The 23904-nt window shown below is 36.7% G+C and overlaps 1 protein-coding gene across 1 annotated transcript in view; it reads right to left on the reverse strand.

Moving 5' to 3' along the window:
* Positions 1-7645: 7645 nt before the first annotated feature.
* The window catches only part of MCPH1 (microcephalin 1), a 133951-nt gene continuing 117692 nt past the window's right edge, over positions 7646-23904 (reverse strand). Inside the window, exons 13-14 of the mRNA XM_074819922.1 lie at positions 9695-9932; positions 7646-7712 (exon numbers count right to left, since the gene is read on the reverse strand). Of these exons, the coding sequence (XP_074676023.1) occupies positions 7657-7712; positions 9695-9932 (294 nt within the window). The 3' untranslated portion in view covers positions 7646-7656. The remainder of the gene's footprint in view (positions 7713-9694; positions 9933-23904) is intronic.

Here is a 23904-nt window from a genome sequence, read left to right on the forward strand (position 1 = left end):
AGATTTCTTTAAGTGCACATTAAAAGTGGTAGAGGGACCAGTTAGGCTCTTCACAGAGGTCAAGTATCTGCAAGCCTGTAGTATTGTTTCCAAGTGTCTTGATTTTCTTATGAATTGTCACATTAGGTTATAATCAGAGCAGGTCCATATCTGTTAATTTCTTGAACTAAAACCGTTACCCTCCCCATAGCCGTTAAAAACAAAACCCCTGGGTTTGCTCAACTTAACATGTAAAGAGTATAATGCAGAATTTTGGATGTTGGTTTAGTTTTACCCACGTGTTGCACAGAACATTTAAAGTCATGCCATCTTCTGTACTGCATACATATAATGCATCTTGGCTTATCTCCAGATCCCAGGGACTACTTACTTAGCAAAACTTCCCCTGACTGAACTTCTGGTTTGTGAGTGAATGAGCTGAAATGCTTCACTCCAGAGCAGAAAATATGGAAAGTGCTTTTCCTTTACCTCTCCCCATACTTGTAGCCAAGTCAACAACTAAATATGATCTAAATTAAAAACAGCCTTTCCTGAGTTGAGAAAAAGCCCGAAAAGTAATTTATGGCTCAAGAATATCATGTGTGTTGCATACAGTTTGAGTCTACAGAGTCTTTCTGGGATAACATGTTACAGTATTTACTGTTTGTTGAAAACAGGCACAGGGTTGTGCAAAGTATCCTGTGTCTTACCTTGATATGATGGGAAAATCTTCTGTTACGATTCTTCTTCCATTTTTATGGCAAGGTAGAGTGTGATGGTCTCAGGCACTTGTCCACTCACAAACACATCAGTATGCTGGAGAGCTTCCTCTGGGAATATGTGAAGGAAGCAGATGAACCAGAGGGCTGAAGTAGATGGAACAGAGTAACATCATCTAAACACAACAGCAAACACACAGTTCTTGGCTCATCAGAAACTCAGAGTATAGCTTTCTATCTGCCTAGCCCTAATGAGGTGGTTGCAGTGTACTACAAGTAGTAAAGAAGTGGAGACCTTAGAAGTAGGACATGGGGAGGATGAAGGACTGCACAATGGATTTCTACAGTAACTTGTAAAAGGGAAGTCAGAAAAGAGAAGCATGAAAATGGTTATTAACTGATACACCCCATTCCCTCCTCCCAAGATTTAGTGCTTCAGGCTGGTATCCTTTAATAAAACAGAAGTGAGAATGAAGAAGTAGGTACATGTCAGATCTGATACGGAAGGTGGGACTACAGTGATGAGAGCTCAGAAGAGAGGGGAAGATTTTGTTTGATAAACTGGAAGAGTGGAGCAAGTAGTGACTAAAATAGGGAAGATGTCAAAGAACTGCACAGATCTTAGGAACAGGAGTTTGGTGGATGAGACGAACTGATACTGCAAGTGTTGACTGAGGGAAAGATAACAGCAGTCAAGATGAAAACTATAATTCTGGGCTTGGACAGCAGTTCTGGCAGAGAGGAAGGATACATCTTGAAGTTTCTGTTAAAACAGACTTATGTTTTATGAACTTGATTGTCACAAAACTAAGGAATCTGGGCACTATACAAGAAGTAGTTATTTTTGAAGAATATGAAGGAGGAAAATATGATGCCCAGTCACTGTATAACATAAGTTGTGCTGCTTCTTGATATGAGTAGAAGGATTTGCTTGTTTCTGTTCCTCTGCAGACAGTACTTCACTGCCTAGTAGCAAGGTCTGCAATATCCTTATCAAGGAAGTTTTTCCATCTTTGACAAGGCTATTTCATCCTTACTTACATCATGCTCCAGGCTGCATTCTTGTGATTTTTGTGTGTAAATAACCTGCATTGTAATTTACGCATGAGATCATCTCTGTAACAGTTCTCAATTGTAAAGCTATCTCGTCCTGCGATTTTTAAAGTATATTTCTTTAATTATCCAAAGTTTTGAAAAAGCAGGGACTTAAGAGAGACCTATGTACTGCAGAAAGTAAACACGTACAGAAGTTTCCAAGTTTCAGCTTCAGCTGCTTTGCCAGTTGTTAAAAGATCATGTCACAGCAATACTATTGCAAAATGACCTCCCTAAAGAACTAGTTTTTTCTCTCTTAAAGCCCTAACTGTACAGTTCCATAAAATCTGTCATGAAGAAGGAAAAAGCAAACCCCAAGCAAATCCCAAACCTGCCTGTACTGGTTGTACAAATCCTTTCACCACCTCACATGTAGCTGCACCTTTTTTTTTTTTTTTTTTTTTTAATATCTAAGAACAACATGAAAGACATTGTGAGCATTGATAAATCCCCTTGGGAAGTAAACACCCCAGGGTGGTTCTGTCTCTAAGTGATAGTTCAAGTGCTTTCCAGGCAACAGAAGTCAGGAGGGAAACAACACAAGCTGGCATGGAAGAAGTCGTACAAAGGTTCGGCTAGCATGACCTCGGGATTCCCAGGGGTGAGGAAGGTGTGGACCTGTTGGCAGGGTGGGAGGGCTCTGACTCCAGCACTGTGCCACAAATCACCCTCTGAAGGATGCTGACTCCAACAGTTCAAAGAAACTTGTGGTTCTACATTACACCTGGCTTCTACCTATCAACACCTCAGCCCCGCACAGGAGTTTGCACTGCTCCTGGGTGCTTAGAGGGTTGTTTTCACATCTGTATCAACAGAAGAAAAACTCTGCTTTGCCAGCTTCCAGCAACAGCTCTTAGCAGACACCTGTGCTGATAACCTCAACACCAGCTGTTATTTATTTACTACTGGCAGTTTTAAACCACTTTATTGTCAGCTGCTGCACAATGCTGTAGTAAAGGTGATGCTCTTCCAGAGCCAACTATTTGGTCATATCATGCAAAGAGCTCATTCTGAAATACAGCAATAAAAGGAGATCAGAAATAAAACTCTGTTTAACGCAATAGGACTACAGCCATTTGATTTTCTGTTATTAGATCTGTCATTAAAGAAGTCAGACTGCTGGCACAGGCACAGACTTTTTCATGCTTTTCAGTTCTTGGTCTGACCAAATATTCCATTTTTTTCCAGGGCTGTGTATTGCTTTTGAGGAAAAAAATTAGTGTAATCAGCTTTCTAGCCATTGTTTCTGGGATACCTCCATTTTATGCTCTAGAAGTGTTAGAAACACAGCTGCACACAGCCACAGTTCCTGCTCAGAAATACTAATTTAAACCACCTTTGCCTTACAGTCCCTAAGCTGATTATAGGTTTCACCAAAAAATGCATGTGTGTGCTAGCAGCTTCCTAGCGCTGAATGTGCTGATAACGCTTTACCACATAATGCAGTCATGCCTAAATTACACTCTGTACAGATCAATTAAGATAACATAAATTTATTATAGTGGAACTATAAACAGAAAAATCAAGTGATGCAATAGTTTTTACTAGTTATTTTTATTTATAAAGTAACAATCTCCAAAAAGTTGCCTATAGTCGAGTCAGGAAAACATCCAGAAACATAAAACCAGCTCAACAAATCTGTAGTTTAATAAGTCAATACCAGATGGCTCATATACTAGGATCACTGTGACTAGAGGCTTTTTACTCACTAGATACACACACCCCAAATGCAGTTGCAATCTAAAACTGATTACAAAAGCAGAGAAAGGGGAAGAAAGAGATGTATAATCCACCCACCTTATGAGTTTCTGGCAGTCTTGATTTAAAACATATCCTTAGCTGATCTCATATTATTAGTCACTGTAACTGTGAAGAAATTGTTTTAGATCTTTATTTTAATTTTTTTTTTTTTTTTTAAAATTACTGTTTGAAAAGGACACCAATTTTCTTGCCATTCTGACACAGCTTAAGCAACACATTCTTCGAGGCCTATGTTTGTCCTCAGTATTTTTGCATTTGCCAATGTCAGTCCCCAATAAATTATACAAAGTGTGGTAAAACCTCTTGTTATGTCTGGAAGAGGAAGGAGGGGAGGGGTATTGGTGGTCTGTGCATCCACGTGATATCACCTATACCACTGATACAAGTAAAATGAGTTAAAATAGGACCTGTGCTGTGAATTAAACTACTTTTAAGAAATAATTCAGCTAATGTGCATCTCAGGAAGGAATAATACTTATTTTGGCTTTTCAATTTATTTTGGTTTAAACAGATTACTAATCAAATTAAGCTAACTTAGATCTTTAATTGTGCTTATGTGGTAAAGACAGCCTTTAGCAGGGGTACAGGAGCTCTCAGAGAAGGTGAGACAACAGCTAACCTAAGTCATTTTCACAAATGAACCGCAGAAATAGTCATGCAGGATAAAAAAGGTAAGGTTAAGACAAGCTCTCCTCCACAAAAAAAGATTGAGAGAAAAAAAAGGAAATAAAAAAAGAGTAGATTCCTGATAAGGTGCGCATAGTATCTACCATTTTGTAGAGGAGAAAGTGCATGGCTGTGCTGTGTTACGGCAGAATGTCCATTAAGCACTGTACGTTGCAAAGATCTTGGCACTGATCAACTTGAAACTCCCCATGAATCACTGATGCTTCATGTTGCTGGGTGTTCTGCCTTTTCTTTCGCATGTTACAGTCCGTAGGACCTTGTACAAGTGTTCTTTTGGTTGGTGGATTTCTTCCGACAAATGAATGATTTGACAAGTTTTCGTCATTCTCCCTCCCATGGTGGTTTACTGAGGGGATGACCAGAGTCGGTGTCTTTTCCTATTGAGGTCTTGGGTAGAAATGCACCCTCCTTCCAACGCTGAGGTGGTTGAGAATGCACACCAGGATATGTAGGTCAGAAGGTGTTTGTGTGAAAGACTCCAGGCTATAAACATGAAATAGTATTTGTTTTTTACTACCTGTACAACATGCTAGTCTTTGGATTTAATTCTAACCTCTCCTTTATTCCACTAATGTGCTGGTTTCAGCTAGAATAGAATTAGTTTTCTTCCTAGTAGCTGGTGCAGTGCTGTATTTTGGATTTAGTATGAGAATAATGTTGATAACACACTGATGTTTTAGTTGTTGCTAAATAGTTCTTATCCTAATTCAGTTTTCCATGCTCTCTCTGCCAGCAAGCAGGTGCACAAGAAGCTGGGAGGGAGAATGGCCGGAACATCTGAACTGGACAGAGGGATATGCCATACCATAGGGCGTCATGCTCAGTATATAAACTAGGAGGAGTTGGCTGGGAGGGGCCAATCGCTGCTTGGGGACTGGCTGGACATTGGTCAGTGGGTGGTGAGCACTTGCACTGTGCATCACTTGTCTTTCTTGGGTTTTATTTCTCTCTTTTTATTATCACCCTTTTAGCTACAATTATTATTATTATATTTTATTTAAATTATTAAACAGTTCGTATCTCAACCCATGAGTTTTACTTTTTTTCCTGATCCTCCTCCTCCCCATCCCACTGGCAGGGCAGGGAGAAGTGAGTGAGCAGCTGCCATGGTGCTTAGTTGCCGGCTGGGGTTAAACCACAACAGCATCGTACTATTACAAAGCAACGGTCAGTAGGGATGAACAGCACTCCTATTGCCCATAATGTGAGACCAAAATTAGGCATTTAATATCCTGATGGCTGTATTTACTTGTGTACTACAAATTTTGCAAGAACAGCTGATAGGGTTTTCTATCAAACCATATAATTTAAGATGAAATTATCTAAATTGACAGATTATCTGAAACATTTTAATTTAGAAAAAAGTATATTAGACTTTTCATTGTCAAGTCTGTTACATGTGTGACTAATAAAGACCAACAAGTTGATTCAAGAATTTACAATTTAAATAGCTGAGATTAATCTTAAGAAGATTTATGAGAAAGCTGATTTGGAATGTTATATTATATAAATTAATAGTGACAGATTTTTATGGGTAGTACACTTAGGAAATGACTACAAAATAAACTAAGAGGTTGTAATATTCAAAATTAAGCAATATAATTCAAACAAATTATTCTGTTATTTACTGGGAACCATATGTTCACATGTCACAAGCTATTGAAGTATTTATATTTTAGTCTATACTACTTGGCAACTAGTTTCTTAATAAAGGAGCTCACAAGGTCAAGGGTGAAGAGTGATACCATGTTACCAGTGCTCTGCAGTAGATAGGTAACTAGTTTCAATTATAAACAGTGCAATTTGTAGACAGTGCTGATTACCAATTTTTGTATCAAACATACCAATTTTTGTATCAAACATACTTTTTCTACCTAAGATGCTGTTAAAAATGTGCCTGTCAGAAAACTGAACAAGGAAAAGACCTCAGTAAATTTTATTTTCTAGTTTATATACTAAAACCAGCTATATAGCACTTAGATACTTGAAAACAAGATCTTAACCTTTTGAGTTACAGGTGCTCAGTATTTCTGAAAATAAAGTCAGTTTAATTTTCCATAAAATAATCATATCTTGGAGCTTTTCCATTAAGAAGGATGTTTAACATTTTACAGAGCAACTACACAAATTCAATTTGTGCCTGAAACAGCCTGCCACCCAGATACTGCTGAACTTGTTTTGAAGAAAAAATTTGTGTAAGTTTACAGACATTGTACATCACAATCCCTTAAAAAGACCAAGAAGTTAGAACAATGCAATGGAATGGCAACATTTATAAACCAGTGTACCTGGATTGTTCCATAATATGAACTTGAAATCATTATTTTTAGTACAGGGTTCCCATTGCCTTACACTGACAGTACTCTTAGGGGAGCACTGAGTTTGGAGGGTGTGAGTTACAAGCTGCCATTAAGTAACTTGATAATACATTATTCTCTGTGATGATTTTGATGGACCTTGCAAATACTTAAAGGAGGTTGTACATTAATAGATAAACAAGTGTTACACTACATACTTTTCATACAAACCTTACTTTGTACCTGCTAAAAACAAAACCACAGATTGAAGAGGAATTTAACATTTAAGATATTTGTATATCTTTTCCAAGCATACTTAAAGGATTTAATGATATGTTCCATTTTCAACAAATTTTAGCACTTGAATGATGTGCTGTCTTAATTCATTTGAATCAGGATTAGTAATTGTTTATGGTTTCAGCCTAGATGCGAGGTAGACACAGTTTGAAATTCAATTAAAGGTACTGAAAGAAAGTAATACCTTAACTATGCATCTAAGCATAATTACTGAGTTTGAATTACTTTTGAAAACCCAATTTAGAAGTGCAAGTTTACACCAGCAGGTGTGAGTTGAGCATGATGGGCAATCTTATCCTTTTACCAAGGAAACGTAATTAGCAATAGTCATGAAGATGTGGCAGTGTGAGCCTTCAGCTGTCTGCAGAGGCACTCGGACTAGAGGAGCCTACAGGATCTGTGCATCTGCAATGGTAGAATAGCTCCTGCTGACTACACCAGATCTAGCTCAGGCACACTCACCCACACTGAATGCACATCTTTTAATTGCACTGTAACATGATCAACTTTGCTTAGATATCAGAAAATATCTTTCCACTTCCTTCCAGTGAATAATGATTCATTCAACTTTTAGATCCAAAGGTCTTCAACAAATAAATAAAAGCAAGATGACTTCTATTAGGGAAATACTTTATTATAAAAAACCCTAAAGATTTCACAAGAGCAACACTTACACAAGTAATTAAAATGTAGAAAACATTTCCCTGTATTTATAAATATGTAACTTGCATTTTCTTAGAAATTTTATTCACAGCTTAGTTTTTTGTTGAATCCAAACTACACTTGTTTCCTTACAACCATATGGAAGCTCTTGAGTTAGCTCACAGCTGAAATATGTAGTTTTCCATGGGACATATTGTATGCTGAGTGATTGAATCTAAAAGAAACAAAAAACCAGGATTATTTAAGATAAAATGCAAAAGAAACATTAAAAAGCAACAATGTACTTCAGAGCAATTTCTGGTATAAAACAATTTGGTGGAGCTGAGAACCCAGAGAGAGAAAATTAATGCAGTGAAATGATAATACTGCAGGCACTTACCATTTACTTAAGCTTTAAAAAGGTGCTGCATTATCTACCTACATGCTTTTTATTGTGGTCAACCTTGAGTGAATTAATTGGCAGCTGGTACTAAACTGCAGAAAGCAGATAGCCACAAACCAACTGGATTGCAACAGTGAAGTGTCAAAGATCAGACAAAACTTCAGATCTTGATTTATTTGATTAAGATGGCAATCTTAAGGTGACACTGTTCATACTATTAAGTAAACAGTTGCTGAGAAGGGGCTGAGCTTCAAAGGCCTGTATCCTTCCTTTAAAGTATCATACTTTTTTTCCTGAATTTTGATGATTCATCATTTAAAATCCATTAGCTGGGGCTTGCATAACTGTGCCTCGTGAGCAGGACATAACAATTAGAAAAGGCACCATCAGGCTGAAAAAGAGAACTGAATTATTTGTAAAGGGCACAAAGAATTCAGAGTCCTTTTTCATTAGCAGCCAGATATGCAAATCCTTCAGCCCACTGATGGGGAGTGTGGCCTGTCCAGCTGCAGGTAGATTATGAGATACTGGGCCTGGGGTGAGGCAGAACTCCATGAGACCAGTAAAAGAGTGGGACATGCCACATGAGTTGCATGCCTCTTTAGATCATTACCTTTGTCCATCTGGAATTTACGACTGGAGTACTACTATATGAAACTTTTGTGTTTAATTTACCACATCATATTTTTAGTCTTGCATAAACCTCTTGTATCCTCATCTGGTCACTTCTTTTTGGCCACACTTGCTCTTTAAGTCTTCTTTGAAACCAGAGAAAGGCACAATAAACAATGTCTTGTTCTTATGCCTCTCTCTTAAATCTTCACAATTTTATCTTATACTTTAAGAAAGTCTTGAATAACATTTGCATTTAGATTAGTATTTTTCCCTTATGGCTCACTTTTCCTTTCTTCTTTAGTGGTATTTTCTTTCAGGTTTTAAGTCATTATGATCTGATAGCATTAACGGTCAAGAAATTAGGACTTGCTTGGCTAGTCTCATATAACATCAATTCATGTAGTACATTTATTGTTAGAGTCTGAGTGAGCACTATTTAGAGAAGTTTGACATAGTGTATGATGAAAATTTAACTTATATTTTCTAGTATGCAGAAGGTCCCTTTTTCGAAAATACCCTTATCTTGTCTGAAAAAGAGAGTCAGACTGGAAGCTGTGAATCCTACATAGATTATCAAAAGCTTTTCTTTGAGGGTGAGGATATTGCAATTTTACATCTGATTCTTTCCAAACAGATAATTGTTAGAACTGTGGTGTCCATCGTGGAAAAGCAATGGACTGACAACTCTTAGAAACTTAACAGCAGATTTTAAAAAGAAACTTTTTGCAAGTGAAATAGAGACTGCAGAAAATTGTCTTTCAGATGCACAATATATAATGCAGGACAGATTATCAGAGGGTGCTACCACATTTCAGTATTTTTATGCCACTTTATACCAGTTAAAGATCTTTTTTACTAGATCTAAAATTGAAATACGTGCCATTTTAAAAAGCAATTATCCTATAGGGGTTTCCTCATAATTTAGTTTGCCCTAAATGAAGCAATCATAGAAAAGATAAATTTGAAAATCTTTGGATGAAGTTTGTTCTTGGTAAAATTACAATGGTGATTACCAGGACCACCATAAAGAAGTCTTAGTTGTAAGAGAAAGTCCTCACTATGGAGACAACCTTCCTGAAAACTGTAGCAGTCTGTTCCATTTTCTTCCCTCCACAACCTCAGTTTAGCGAACTATCTACAGTCAATTTTGGAATAAATATTCAACAATATTTTATAAGAGTTGAAATTTAGTGTCTTACCTAATACCCATTTTTCTGATAAACATTTTATTTCCTGGTACTTCTTTCCTGGTTTTTTTCCTATACAGATTTTTGCCTGATGTAAAGCTTTACATATTTTCCCTCCTGACAACTGTATAAGTTCAATTAGCTTTTTGCAGGGTGGCTGACTGGTAGGAGATACAAACATGACAGGCTGGTTTGAAAAGAGATTCTGTTGGTATTTTCTTGTTGATAGGTGACGCTGAAGTCTGCAGATCTGTATTTGAGGAAACAAGGAAATTAATTAACAATGTGTTGCATTTCCATTCAGAGTAAAACTAATCCTTGTCTTCTTTAATTTAGAAAAAAAGAATTATAGTAAATGAGTATGAACTTTACTTTTTCAGGTGTATCAGAAACTCTTGGGTAAACTATACAGTGATTTTGCTGATCAATATAATTCCCAAACCAGAGTTGAGACTATTGTGTTATAGGTCAGGTGGTTTACCTATAAAACTTCTTAAAGCACTTGACAGTATTATTTTTCACTATAATCTTACATTTTTACTTTTGTAACACTGGCCATCACACAGAAATATTAAAGGATATTATAAATAATTATAGTCTTGCAGCACAAATACGAACTGTGAAAGCCTTTACTATAGATAATGCTCATCAGTTTACATTGGGAAGCTTTAAAAACATATCTAATTCAGGGTTTAAACTACTTTGGGACTTTTCCCCTTTGTATCCCCCTACAGACACAAATGGCATTTTCTCTCAGATGTATGAAGTGACACAAATGTACTAGAACTCAGAGAAAACTGTTCCGTGTAAACTGGAATTTTTCATACAGATGATCAACATGAGCACACTACATAGAGGAAAGGTCACTCTGTATGTATCTGGCTTATATGAGATGTCTGAACGGTGGAAGAAACTACTTGTTGAGTGGATTCATTCCTCCAGTCCTGGCACAAACCTGCTGTGAAACCTTAGGCACTTAGGAATTGAATGCAATAATATATGTGCTTGGCAGATGTGCAGCCAAAGTCTTCAGCTGGTTTACAGGGCTTTATAAAGTCAGGCAGTTCTCTCGCATGTTCACAAATCCCTAGATAAAAGTCAAAGTGAATTGCCGTAGCACTTTGGATCAATTAGCTAGATGAAGCACCTGCAAAGTGTGAAGCCCATGCTAAGGTAAGACTTCATAGCTCAGTGGTTCTGTGCCACTGTCCTCTGCTACTCTTGGACAAGTCAATCGAAATCTGAATTTTGAGATCTCCTCCATCAATAAATAATTCAACTTTCTCTGATTGTTAATTTCTTGGCTGCTGTCCTGAGAATATATTCCATTCTTCTGTGAACTTAGGTTTACAAATGACATGGCACCTAATCCTATCTCATGGAAGTCAAACAGCTGCTAAATAATTTTGTTGATCACGGCATCAAAGCAGAGTTATATTTCATATTTTGGAGGAGCCAAACTCACTGAGTGTATCTGATGGCCCTACCTGTACATAAGTTGGCACCCAATACTTTACACAAGTGCAGAAGATCTGGTTTTGGACTCGGTACAGTACTGCCTACTTCCATCTGAGCAGAATGCTCTTCTATGAATATCTATCTGCAGGGCATCTTGATGTAATGAAAACCAGAAAATTAATCATTGTACATTTTTAATATATGGTATGAGATTTGGAATTTGCTAGGAGTACCACTTGCTGATGGGTCTTGAGAGGCCACGATCGGTGCCCATTTAGGGACTAGCTCAAGAACATAAACCACTTTGCAGTCTCTGATGTACAGAACAGTGCTGTAATTTTGGTATTACTAGGACTGCAATAATTCATTTTAATTAATTAAAAAATTGCACAGTTGTGAAACTACAAAAGTGCTTGTGGTAAGCAAGGTCATCAAATTAAAGAATGCACTATAGTGCAAAATAACAATCTCTTCACATCAGTCTCAGAACAACCCCATGACAGATGCAATGCCGTCTTAGTTGGTCTGACACAGAGCTCTCTGGAATTGTTTACTGTCACAAATCAGATGCAACTCATAGAATAAAGACCAATAAAGACCAATAAAGTTACCAAGAGACTTTAAAGCTAGTTTATCTAAAATGAATCAAATTTAACTAAAAAAGACAGAAGTTACACTGTTTGTGTCAACCTGGAACTCTAAAATTTTAAAGATGAAAATTATTAGGTTGAGAAGCTTTTATCTTAAAAATGCAATAGCACTTGTGTTAGAGAAAAGACACCAAATATAAATTGTTGCAATCTGCTATTTCACATATTTTAGGGAATATAATTTAAAAGGGCTAATTGTATTCCCAATTCCTCAAACTTTTCTCCTGAAAGGACTTATTAGCTGTCACTGTAATGAAAACTCATTCATATGATACAGCTTCCTATAGAAAGAATTAAATTAATATTAAATTAATAATGGATTAAATTAATATTAAAAGTAAATGTGTACACAGCTGATCATCAAATCAGGAAATCCAAATTTTAAGGACCCAACAGCACTCACCTCAGCTGATGTCCACAAATAGCATGCTTTATTCTATACATTTAGTACATATTAAGAGAACCCAGGAAAGTGAAATGCTGACATTCTGTAGATATTTTCTTAAACTGCCTTTAAAATTTCAGCTATGTGCATTATCAGTGCATTTGAGAGGAGGACAGGGTAAGAACACAGTACGTCTCAGCGGTATTGTCAAAAGAAAGCTTCAGCATGGAACATCATCTTTACACTTCCTTCATCTGGATCACCACCACCACCACTTTCCCGACAGGCTGTGCTGGGGTTTGCTCAAGCACACTGGGTCCACACACAGGTCTTAGAGACAGGGAAAAATCACAGCATTTATGTTCAGAGCTCAGAGAGTAGTCTGAAAGATTAACTTTGCTTTCTGGCCCACTAACGTGAAAGAAACACCACTAGCCAGTTGCTGAAAAGGCAGCTAGCTGACCACACAGGGTTTGGCGGTGGGATGAGAGGGCACAATCTAGCTCTTGCCCCTGAATTGACTCAGCTGCCTTTTGCAACATCAAAGCCTTCGTGGCACTCCAGGGGTGCTCACAGTCCTTTGAAACCATACACATTTCACGTAAGCTTTTGCAAATAAATAAATAATTCCTCAGCAGAGACCAAGCCTGGGAAAATATCAGACCCCAAAAGTGACTATTTCCACAAATTGTGTATGTATCAGTCAGTAGTTACACTTACAATTGAGTCATTCCCTATTATAACAGACAGCATCAATTTTCCTTTCTAATTATATGCGTTAGCAGATGGACGGAGAACCAAAATGTTATAAAAGCATTTATTTACTCTTTTGGGTAAGATCCTCATTCTTTCTCTAGCTGGATGAACAGCAGGAAGACACCTCTTCTATGTTTGCATTTCTCATTAACGTATCATTAATTTATATGTTTGTTTGAACCTGAGTTTTGAAAGGAAAAAAAAAATCATTCTTGACAGAAGTAAAACTTAAGGACAATGTATGCTAAAGAAATAGAGCCTTTCTTCATTATAAAAAAACCCCACAAAAAACATTTCACCAACTGTTGTCCCTCCTGTGACTGATTTTCAATCCCCACAAGCCAAAAGAGCGTATTTTATAAAAAAGCCAAAACTTTGCAGCTTTGCCTAGAACTTTATGAAAGTAGCTCCAGCTGGGTAGGGTGTGGGAACAAGCACAAAACCCCATAAAAGTCCAAGGGTGTGATCTTTTCATGAGGCTCAGGAGATAGTCATCAAGTCCCACAGAGGTATTATCTCTGAGCAGATACCTGAATTCATGCAATAGAAGATGTAAGAAAATAATTCTGGATGTACTTGGAAAGTTTTCAGCATTGCGACTGCTAATATCCTATATAGAGAACACAGTTTTCAGTGTATTTCCAGAAAATAGCACATGATGTGCTGTAATTATATCTTGGTTATTGTTACTTGAAAAAATAATAAACATGTTTTATTAAATGCAAACAGCAGAAGATAAAATTGAAGACATAAGTTTGAGGAGAGAAGGTTGTATATTTTATGGTTTATATCTATCCTAAGACCAAGTATTATTGCATTTGAAGTTGATGAGAAATTGCTCATTTTCACTAAAAAGAAAAGCGTCTGACTGTTGAAGTCTTCTGGATTACTTCACCACTCTGCAACTATTAAATGATAGAAAAACGATAAAACTGATAAAAACAAAAACCCAAACTTTATGGTTTGATAATGTACAAATTTAACAAAAAGAGACACATAAAATAGCATATTCATTTAACATAGTTGGCTGATGTTGCTGGGGAAATATTAAGCTCTAAGATTTTAACATTCATGTGATTTCAGTATGGATAAATACACTGGACAAGTAATGTTTACATTTTCAGTTACTGTAATTCTGTACAAAGACCTTGTGAAGAACGCACTCAGAACTACAACACTGTTAGGAAACATTACACTTGCATGGTTATATGCATTTTCAGACAGTCCGTCATTTAGTAAAAATTTAAAAGAAAAACACATATGTGGAACCCCATGTACATGTAAAGATCAAGGGCTCATACACATCCACACAAGTAGAGAATCAGTCTGCTTCTGATAAAGAGGAGTGTATTGCAGCGTGCAGACTTCTGAAAGTACAGTTATCCTGCAGTGAGGAATTTGCAGAATCTGCAGGACCCTACAGGGATCAAGGAAGTTTGTGTTAACAATGCAGTATTCCTGCAGGACAAAGAAGAAATGCTCTCTTTTTCATCTTTCTAAATATCAGGTTTAATAGGAGAATAGAAGCAACTAACCAAACAGCAAATCTATTTTTGTAGGAACAATGTGTGATATATATTTTCTACTTAAATTAAAAGCTCATAATTTTAGTTTGATTTCTTATAATTTATTTTAGCAGTTTGCTGATTTTTTTAACACATTGAGAATACTAAAAGCTTTAAAAATTACACTGAAATGCTGTACTACATAAATAAATTGGTGCTCTCTAGTATAAAAGAGCATGTTAAGAGCTGGAAACAACTTCCTTCAGCAAGCTGTTTCACAAAGAAATAGATCCTCAGCCTTGAAGAATTTTACCTAAGTTAATGGAACATCACATGGATGCAGGACCCCATCTGGTTCAAGCTATACTACCATACTATTATCTCAACAACACCCAGAACTTTATTCCACTTTTTGGCATGAAATGCATTTGTTATTGCTAGCAATGTTTTTCATTCTCAGAGCAAAACTCAACTTGCAACATTAATGTAAATTATTTACAAATATTGTATTCTTATTTCTGAATATTTATTGAAACGCTTTCTCAATGGTTATCGATATCATTTGGCTAAAATAGAAGCTCCCTTTCTGTCAAATTAGAGAAACATAAGCCTTCAGACAGAAGTGAAAACATACTTTCTGAATGCTTGGTAAAGCTACATCAGGATCCCAGCACATGCACAGAAACGGAGATTATGTCCAGGCACACTTGGTGTATGTTTGTGCAGTAGAAGACGACTGGTGCACTGAGCCAGGAGTCAGAAGTGGAGGGAGATAGAGCGGAAAATTTGGTCCAGAAAAAAGAAACCTTCAATATCTGGTCTTGAAAAATAAAAAGGAAAGTAAAAGAAGGAGAAATGGCACATAGTCAAGACTATGTTATCTGGAAAATTCTCCAAAACACAGTTTCTTCCCTTCCTCTGTATAGTCCTTCAAGTAAGTGTTTCCCAGCCAAGACAAGGGCGAAGGGAAGAATGCTTCAATCCAGACAATTTAGCCGATACTGTTTCTTTCCACTGCGTGTTGGCAGACAACCTTGCTTCTCTCAAATCCCATAGACTGGTAAGAAAAGTTAATTTCACCAATTTATTCTCTGAAAGACTGAGTCCCAGTGGGAATACTGTATGAAAATGTTTGGCAAATAAATCTACTGTTTGGCAGATATTCAAAATTATACTGGAAGATGTTTGAACCATTTTTTCCGGCATAGCAAATTTTTGCAGGAAAAAAGATAACAAATTCACTTATTTTTAGTTTAATTTCCTTGTTTTCCAGAGGTAGAACTATTTTTAAATACTATGTAATATCAACATTATCAACTATAGGTTAATGAAAAGCAAATTAGGGTAAAACAATAAGTCTTTTCCCTTTTGAGGATAAGTATGACTTCTAAATCAGGGAGCTGTATTTCCAACACATGTCACTTAAAAACACTTTGCTAAGATTGTAAGATGTGGTCACTTTACTATAATTATTTGTTCATAACTTCAAAAAGATTCTGAATTCAATATATTTGCATTTGGTCTCAACACAAACTAATTATTTTTGAAACTTAAAAAAATCCTTTCATTACAGGTTAGCTAACAAAGGAAGGATTTTTCAGGATTAGAAATTTAAACCTTGCTTCACAAATACCTCAGGAACTTGTCCATTCTTGTTTTTGTCTAACTTCAAGAGAATTAAACCAAAGTAACTACCAGGCAGTGATAAGACTGCAAATTTCAATTGCAAAGTTATGTCAAAATTCTACAAATAATTATCAATTATAACTGGGAGGTGTTTTCCTCACCTGAATATCCATAAAGCAGCACTGTGCCATGCATCGCTCCGAAGAGGCATCTGAGTGTGGCACATACAACTCTGAGCCCTGCATCACTGGCATACCGCAAGGGTTACATATACTACATGCAACAAGCCCCCAAGAATCCCAGTATAATTCAAAGACACCAATTCTCCACTTCCATACACAATCTAGTTCAATATTTATCTTCTCTCGCAGTTAAAAGGCTTTTCTTAATAACATAACCTAAATTGCCTCTGCTGCATTTTCAGCCCGTTTCTTCTTGTCCTAATGCCAAGGGACATGGAGAACAATTTCTTCTCTTCCTATTTGCAACAACCTTTTAAATAATTGAAGGCAGTTATCATGTCTCCCCTCAGTCTTCTCTTCTCTAGACTAAACAAACACGGTTCTTTCAGTCTTTGCTCATGGGTCATATTTTGTAGACCTCTGATCATTTTGTTATTCTCCCCTGGATTCTCTCCAGTGGATCGACATCTTTCCTGAAGTGCAGTGCCCAAAGCTAGACACCGTATTCCAGCTCAGGCCCCACCACTGCTCTGCACACTGCAAACAATTCATGTATCGTATGCATAGCATTCCTGTTCACACATCCTAGTATGCCTGCTTCTTTTATCAGAGTATGACATAGGTGACATATATTGTTTCAGATCCTCTAAAATACTCAGTTGCTCTTTTGGCAGAAATATTGCATTGTCAATCTGCAGGTGATTATTTCTCCCTCCTTTGCACTTGTCCTTACTGAACTCCATCATACTTATTTCTGATCATTCCTTATATCTCTCAAGGTTATTTTAATTCCAATCTGTTGTGGTTTAGCTCTGGTAGGCAGCTAAGCACCACACAGCTGCTTGCTCCCCACCTCAGTAGGATGGGGGGAAATTCAGAAGGGTGAAAGTGAGAAAACTCATGGGTTGAGATGAAGACAGTTTAGTAATTAAAAAACTGATGGAGTCAATCTACAGTTCTACAACTTTAGGAGATGATTAATCAGATTTTCCAGCCTGGTAGCTTAGCAAAATTGTAGACAACTGTCCTGGTTTAACCAGGATAGGGTTAAGTTTCCCCAGCAGTGGGGGGGGAGCTCTAGCCGGGTTATTCAGATACCATGCGGACATCACATCCTGGCAGGTCACATTTTCCTGGCGCAGAGCGCAGTGCACTCGTGGTTTTGTACATCGTGCTTCAAACTGCTGTATTTGGTAGCTATTTTGCTCTGTTCATTGCTATCACTATTACTGTTATTGTTGTTGTTGGTTGTGTTGCTATTGCACTGTTGTATTAAACCTTTCCTTATTTCAGTCTTGGGGCTTTGTATTTCACTCCCTTTGTGGGGGAGGGGCAGCGGCCGCGTGGTCTCAGACCCCGGCAGGGGCTAAACCACCACAACAACAAATGCAGTATATGGATGGGATAGTTGTACATTTTATGCCAATGATTCCTACGTGTGCTGGTGTGGTGGCCTTGTTATATGTATGACAAAGAGCTGATTTGAGCATATATGGATGCTCTGTGCAGCAGATCTAAGTGAGCCATGTTGAATCCACCATTTTGTATCTGGCATTATTGATAGGACTCTCCGTCTAACTCAGTTCTTAAATGCATGTAAGTTCATATGTCTCAAAAAGACAAAGAAAATAAAGTAAAATCAGAAAGTCTTTTCCCTTAACTCAGCTGACACTTGAACAAATGACGTTGAGCCAACGTACAAACCAAAAAATCTCAGCCTCCAAATAATTTGCTTTAGACAACCAGCCATGACTTTAAAAGATATGTAATATATACATGGACATGTTTTTCCTCGCAGCTGACAAAGATCTATTCTTGCTGCATATATCCTCACAAGGCCTTCAGCAAAAAAGATACATTCTTACTGGTTTAGTTTAGTGCACTTTTGAAACTAATCTTTTGGTCATTCCTATTGAGTGTACTTTTGGTTCCCACTGCGGAGCAGCCATCAAGGGCACAGACTGTACTCTGTTTGGATGAAATACAGTCAGAAGATGTGCTCAGTTCAGGGGAGTAGACTAGAACGAACCCAGAGCCCTGAAGCATGTGTTGTGCGCAAGGTGCTCTCGGCACTAGGTCATGCACTGCACATCCCTTTCCATTCATCTTTATCACTGGCTTACAGGCACAAGAGAGCATGGAGTCACTTCTGGCAGATGTAATAGGGTAGTGATGTAGGTATGAGATGCTTCTTCCAAAGTGAATTATTACCTGCATCAAAATAATGACTTAAACTAAATTTAGCCTATTTCTTTAATAACAGTTGCAACTTGCCCTTTATGTTATCTCATAGTTCATTCTCACATGGCAACAGGAAGGAGGAACATTAGTTTCATCTTGGCATTTACCTCCTCATATTGCAACCATTTACCCGTATTTTATATATAGTGGCCTCTAGGCTTGCTGAACTCTCCCAACCACATAAGGCCAATTATCTGTTTGGGTTTTTTTTTAAACAGACTAGTACCTATTGCATGAGAGCAGTATGTAATCTATGAATAGGTCATTAATTTCAGCAGAGTAGCTTAAGGAATGAAGTTTTAATGAAGTAAACAGCAATGTTTAATCATATGGGACTAAACACATCTGCATTTACACAGACTGAAATAATACATTTCCAGCTAAGTATATTTCACTGATGAAAGGCCGCACTGAAACAGAAATTCCATGAGCTAATGAAGTGCTGCAGTTCATGGAAAACAACTTGATATTCCCCATGGATAAATACTACACTTAATGAAGATCCAAGGCATGGAAGTCTAGTATTTGCATAACATACATTAAAAATTATAAGCTCATTTCAACTACCTTAGACTTTTCAGATATTGAATCATTTTAGACAGTCCAACTTTCTTTTTTAATCAACACAGGATATTGTGCAGCGAGCTTCAAGAATGACATTTGTTTTGCTGGCTTAGGGATACGGGGAATCCTTTCATTTGCCTTTAACAGTAAATGATAAATCCAGTGCTGTCAACAGATTTGCTCTACCTGGCAAAGTGAGATGAAGAATAATGCTTTGATAAATAAAAGAGTTTTCTATTCCAGCAATAACAAAGTGAGTGATCCTGTTGAAAGGAAAAGCCTGGCAAATGTGAAGGGTTACACAGACGCTCCCAAAAGGCTCATTCCCCAAACAGTTTTATTAATCCACAATAAAAGTAATCTTAACATTAAAAATAATTCCTAGTTTTATCTTTAAAATATGAATATGTGTGTCCTTTTGCTGTACCTCAACAGACTGAAATGATTTAAGTGAAGGCAGAGTACATTCTTCTCTCTACTCTTTAGTTTTAGCTGAATGCCATTGCAACGCCCAGCAATAACTCAGTGTGTGCCAAACATGAATATTTTTAAGCGTCATTTGAGTTTTAAAGGCTACAGTAAGTGATGGGAACACAATCGTCTTGGGAATCTACAAATAACTTTAAAAAAGCTCATAAATCTGGCTTTCATGGTTTGGTTTTCAACAGCTTTATGAAATATGTCAAAGCTTGAACACAGCAAGTTCGTTCTCCTTCAAATTTCTTAGGACTGACTTTTCTCAATCTTTTTTTGATATGCTGCAGTGAGACAAATAAAACTGACTTGGCTTTAAAAAAACAGGCATCAGCAAATTACTTTTTAAAAAAGTTGCTTTGTTCTTTTAATTATTTTTTTTTGGTATCAACAGAGGAAAAACATACCCTCTAAGTAGGGCAGCCTAAAGTATTCCCTCATCAACAAAAATATAAGATGCTTCTGTTCAGCACTCAATATAACAGACCACACATTAATGAAAAAGTGATGTATAATTAAAAGCTGGTTTTTTTCTTAAATTGTTTAAAAAAGATGCATACTAATGACAGAGAACAGAAGAAACCCAGAGACTTGCATTCAGAAGTTACATGCAAACCTCTGTAATTACAGTGAAACACATGCACTACAATGATAATTAGCAGGGAATTCTGTGTTTTTAAAATATGAACTAAAGGGTCAGTTGAAATTACATCAATGTTCAACAGAGAAAAGTCTTTAGAACTATCTGAGAACTACTGAAATAAACCCACTCAAAGAGATTACCTGGCATCACACAGCTGAATGCCACTGCTGTGGAATGCTGCCAACTGCAAAACTACACCAGGTTCAGGTTGCTTTCAGAAACTCCTGATAGAACTACTATCACAACCACCTCTGGTCTACAATTTCCCTGATCAGTACTCCTTGGCAGCAGTACTTCTTTATGTGTAATACCATCTCTTCTTCACTTAATCTATGTCACAAATTGGAAGGAAAGAACCCATAGGAAGTATGGAAAGCAAAGACATTTAATCCTCCAGCACTAAGAGTAGCAAGTGAAGCTGCCAGCACACACAGCAAAACCCCCCCCAGGTGTTTAAATGTTTGACCAGGTGCTTTTTATCAATCATGTTTTTAAATTACAGTTACTCAATAGAAGTTTCTTTGAGAGAACCTCTTTCTTCATAGGTGTTAAACAAAGGACACGATTAACATTTTCTATTTGCAGATTCTTCTCATGAACTCTTGTACTTTTTAGCACAACAACAATATCAGATTATGGAAGAAAGAACTTTGATTATATTGTGACAGCAAGCTGGGATGGTCTGTATATCTGAGGGAGAACAATTTATGTTGTGAATACAGAGTAATTTTGAAGCTATGAAAGTTGGTACGGTAAAGGCAGAGTACGTGACACTAAATTTATTCTCTTTGCTCTTCTTTTTTTTTTTCATGCAGAGCATTTTTCAAGTTAATGACAAGCACCTGAAAAGGGTTTATTTTAGTAAAGTGAAAAAATAATTCACAAACCACAATGATAAGTTGTGCACGGTACCAAATGATGCCCTTCTAAAGATAAATGATTCCAGTATCTGTTTTGAGGAGTTGATGCTTATCAGCTTGTGAGCTAATACACCGAACACATTTGCAGCATATTACCTCACTGCTTTCTTCTCAAGCATCTACAGGAGGCAAAGGAGACACTGTGTCAGTAACCTTATCAAATGCTGGAGGGAAACAAATGTGGGTCTCAGTTGTTGCTGCAAGTAAGAAGAAGCCAGTTTAGAACATAAATCTTATTTAGAATATAATCTTACTCCTGATTAGGATTTCAAATGAATTTTGGATTTCAACATGTGATAATTCTTCTACTTTTCTATCACTAATTTCTAATTTAATTTTTTTAGTGACAAAGATAACAGAGCAATATTCATTTCACTTATCTGATATTTGCATTTGGTCTTCCAGGAACAATCTTAATGAAGCTAAAATAAAAGTGTGACTCTAGAGGGTAAGCTATTAAAGTGCAAATCTGAAGTGACACGAAGATTCACTGAAAAGGGAATCACCAATTCATAGAAAAGTCCACTTCTGTTTACTACAAATATAATGATCTTGTAAAAACTTTTTTAAAAAGGAAATATTGTCATAAATTCCATCTAGAATTTGGTTTTGTTTTACATTTGAGCTCGACAGCTATGACATGGTTAAATACAGACTACTAGGCAGACTTATTATGGTAGTGGACTTTCAGCGATTTCTCATGCTAGCTGGGCAAAGTTTGTAGGGTCAAACTGCTGACCCTGTTCTCCTTTCTGAGTTCCTTTCCTATATTCCTACTGCTCTTCATCTAAGAATGATGCAGGACAGAGAAGCTGCTACTTTTTAGTCTATCTGGATTTTATCTGAAGTGCTTTAGTGGGAGCAGAAAGCCTTCTCAAGAGGTTGTCGTTGCATAAGCAAGCAGTTGCAATTTGAAAACCAAAGGATACTCAGCAAGTACAGTATATAAAATATGAGCAACTAGGTAATTGAGCTTAGGTGCAGGATAAATACTCTGAAGCACAGAAACAGTTGTGGTCTTCAAGCAAAATTACTAGCTATTTTCTAGTCAAACTACTGGATAGCTTAGCTAAAATACAAATACTCTATAACTCCTCTCCTACACACTAGTTTTCTAGTAAAAGTCTGTAAATAAATATTTACTATCTCTGGCTCTGTCCCAGTCCAGAATTCACACTAAAATTAGTGGGAATAAGATGGGTGTATAAGGAATATAGCTTTAGCCCTATAACAATACAAGCTACCATGATGGAGCAGAAGGTAGTCTTTATATGCATACGTACTATACCAAAGTATATACACTACTCACAGGATGGGGAAGAAGAATCTAATCTAGCTAGCCCTCCGTAAGGGCAAAAGTTTAAAAATGTCCTGCACACTCACTGGATCCTGTGTCTATTTTTTATTTAAAAATTATATTAACTTTAAAATTTAGGAGCTGACATAATAGTTCTAATACTACCCATGGAATTTTTTCTTAAAATGACATTATTGATTAAAGTGCTAATGCATTTATCCTTATGCTATGTACCAGTACTGGGAGAGTTACAAAGCCATCATTGCTCAGAACGTTGATGGAGGAAAGGAGAACTCACTGCACAACACTGGAGTACAGCTGGGGTTAAACAGAGGAAGAGTAATAATGGGATTTGGAGGGATTTCAGTAAAATCCTTCTCATTCAAAGAAGGCCAGTGTCATACAGACCTTGAAGGAAGGGAAAAACTAAGTCTTCTAACAGAGAAGATACACACATAAACTCCCAAGTGCCTTTTAAAGATTTCACAGCTAAATAAAACTGCATGGTATCATCATGCTCTTCTCTGCTGTATAACAGACCTCTTATTTAAAAAAAACCATGTCAATTAAATAAAGAAAAAACATACTAAATTTAAAACAGTAGTTTTATCAATTATCACCTTATCACAGATGATTTCTTCTATAATTTGCAGTAAAGCTGGAATCAGGTATGAGATGACTATAAGAAGGAAAAGTCAGAATATTTTGATTAAGCAAGCTATACATTATTTTATAAATGAAATAAATACATCAGGCTTCTTATGCTTATTAAAAGCTGAATATATTCACTCAACACACTCCAGTTGTGCCAACCTGATATACTCACAAAGCATGCACATCAGGGTGACAGCTAAAAAGCAACAGAGAGCTTTGCACATAATCTAAAACTAAATCTGTATGTAATTTCCTTCCCTTTGTTAATTGAAGATTAAAACTAAATCAAGGGGAAGCCTTCTATGAGACTACTTCCAACAACAGATGACTCAACTAGCACCTGAGAATTTGTTGTGCTTGTGTGTACTGAGGTTCTGAACTTCCTGTTTCAATAAAATACCAAACAAGTTGTGTTTCCTTTACAAATAAGCTATTACATCAAGCCCTGTTCCTATAATTTCAGTTTTTGTCCACATTCCAACATTTTCTTTGGCAAATGTAGAAACATTCTAATTAAAGAGAAGAGAAAAACAAGCATCATTCATCATGGTAAGAATGAATGCTCAAGAGGACATCCTTACTGGTTACTTCGTTCATTCAGTTTAATTTAGCTTTTGAAGTACACTTAATTATGGCATGCAGTTCACTGAGATGAAACATAGGTAACAGGGTTTTCACTAACAGTGTCTCATGAAAGCTATTAAAGGTAATAATCAATTCTAATGCCATGCAAACATAATACCATCCGTGTGAAGTGATTCAAAAACATTTTTAGAACACCAAAATACTTGAAATGCACTATCCTGTGCAGCAAAATTCACCTATTATTGTCACTTGTTAGATCATTTAATATATCATTTGAAAATA

This window comes from Strix aluco, chromosome 3 (assembly GCF_031877795.1).
Source record: "Strix aluco isolate bStrAlu1 chromosome 3, bStrAlu1.hap1, whole genome shotgun sequence".
NCBI lineage: Eukaryota > Metazoa > Chordata > Aves > Strigiformes > Strigidae > Strix > Strix aluco.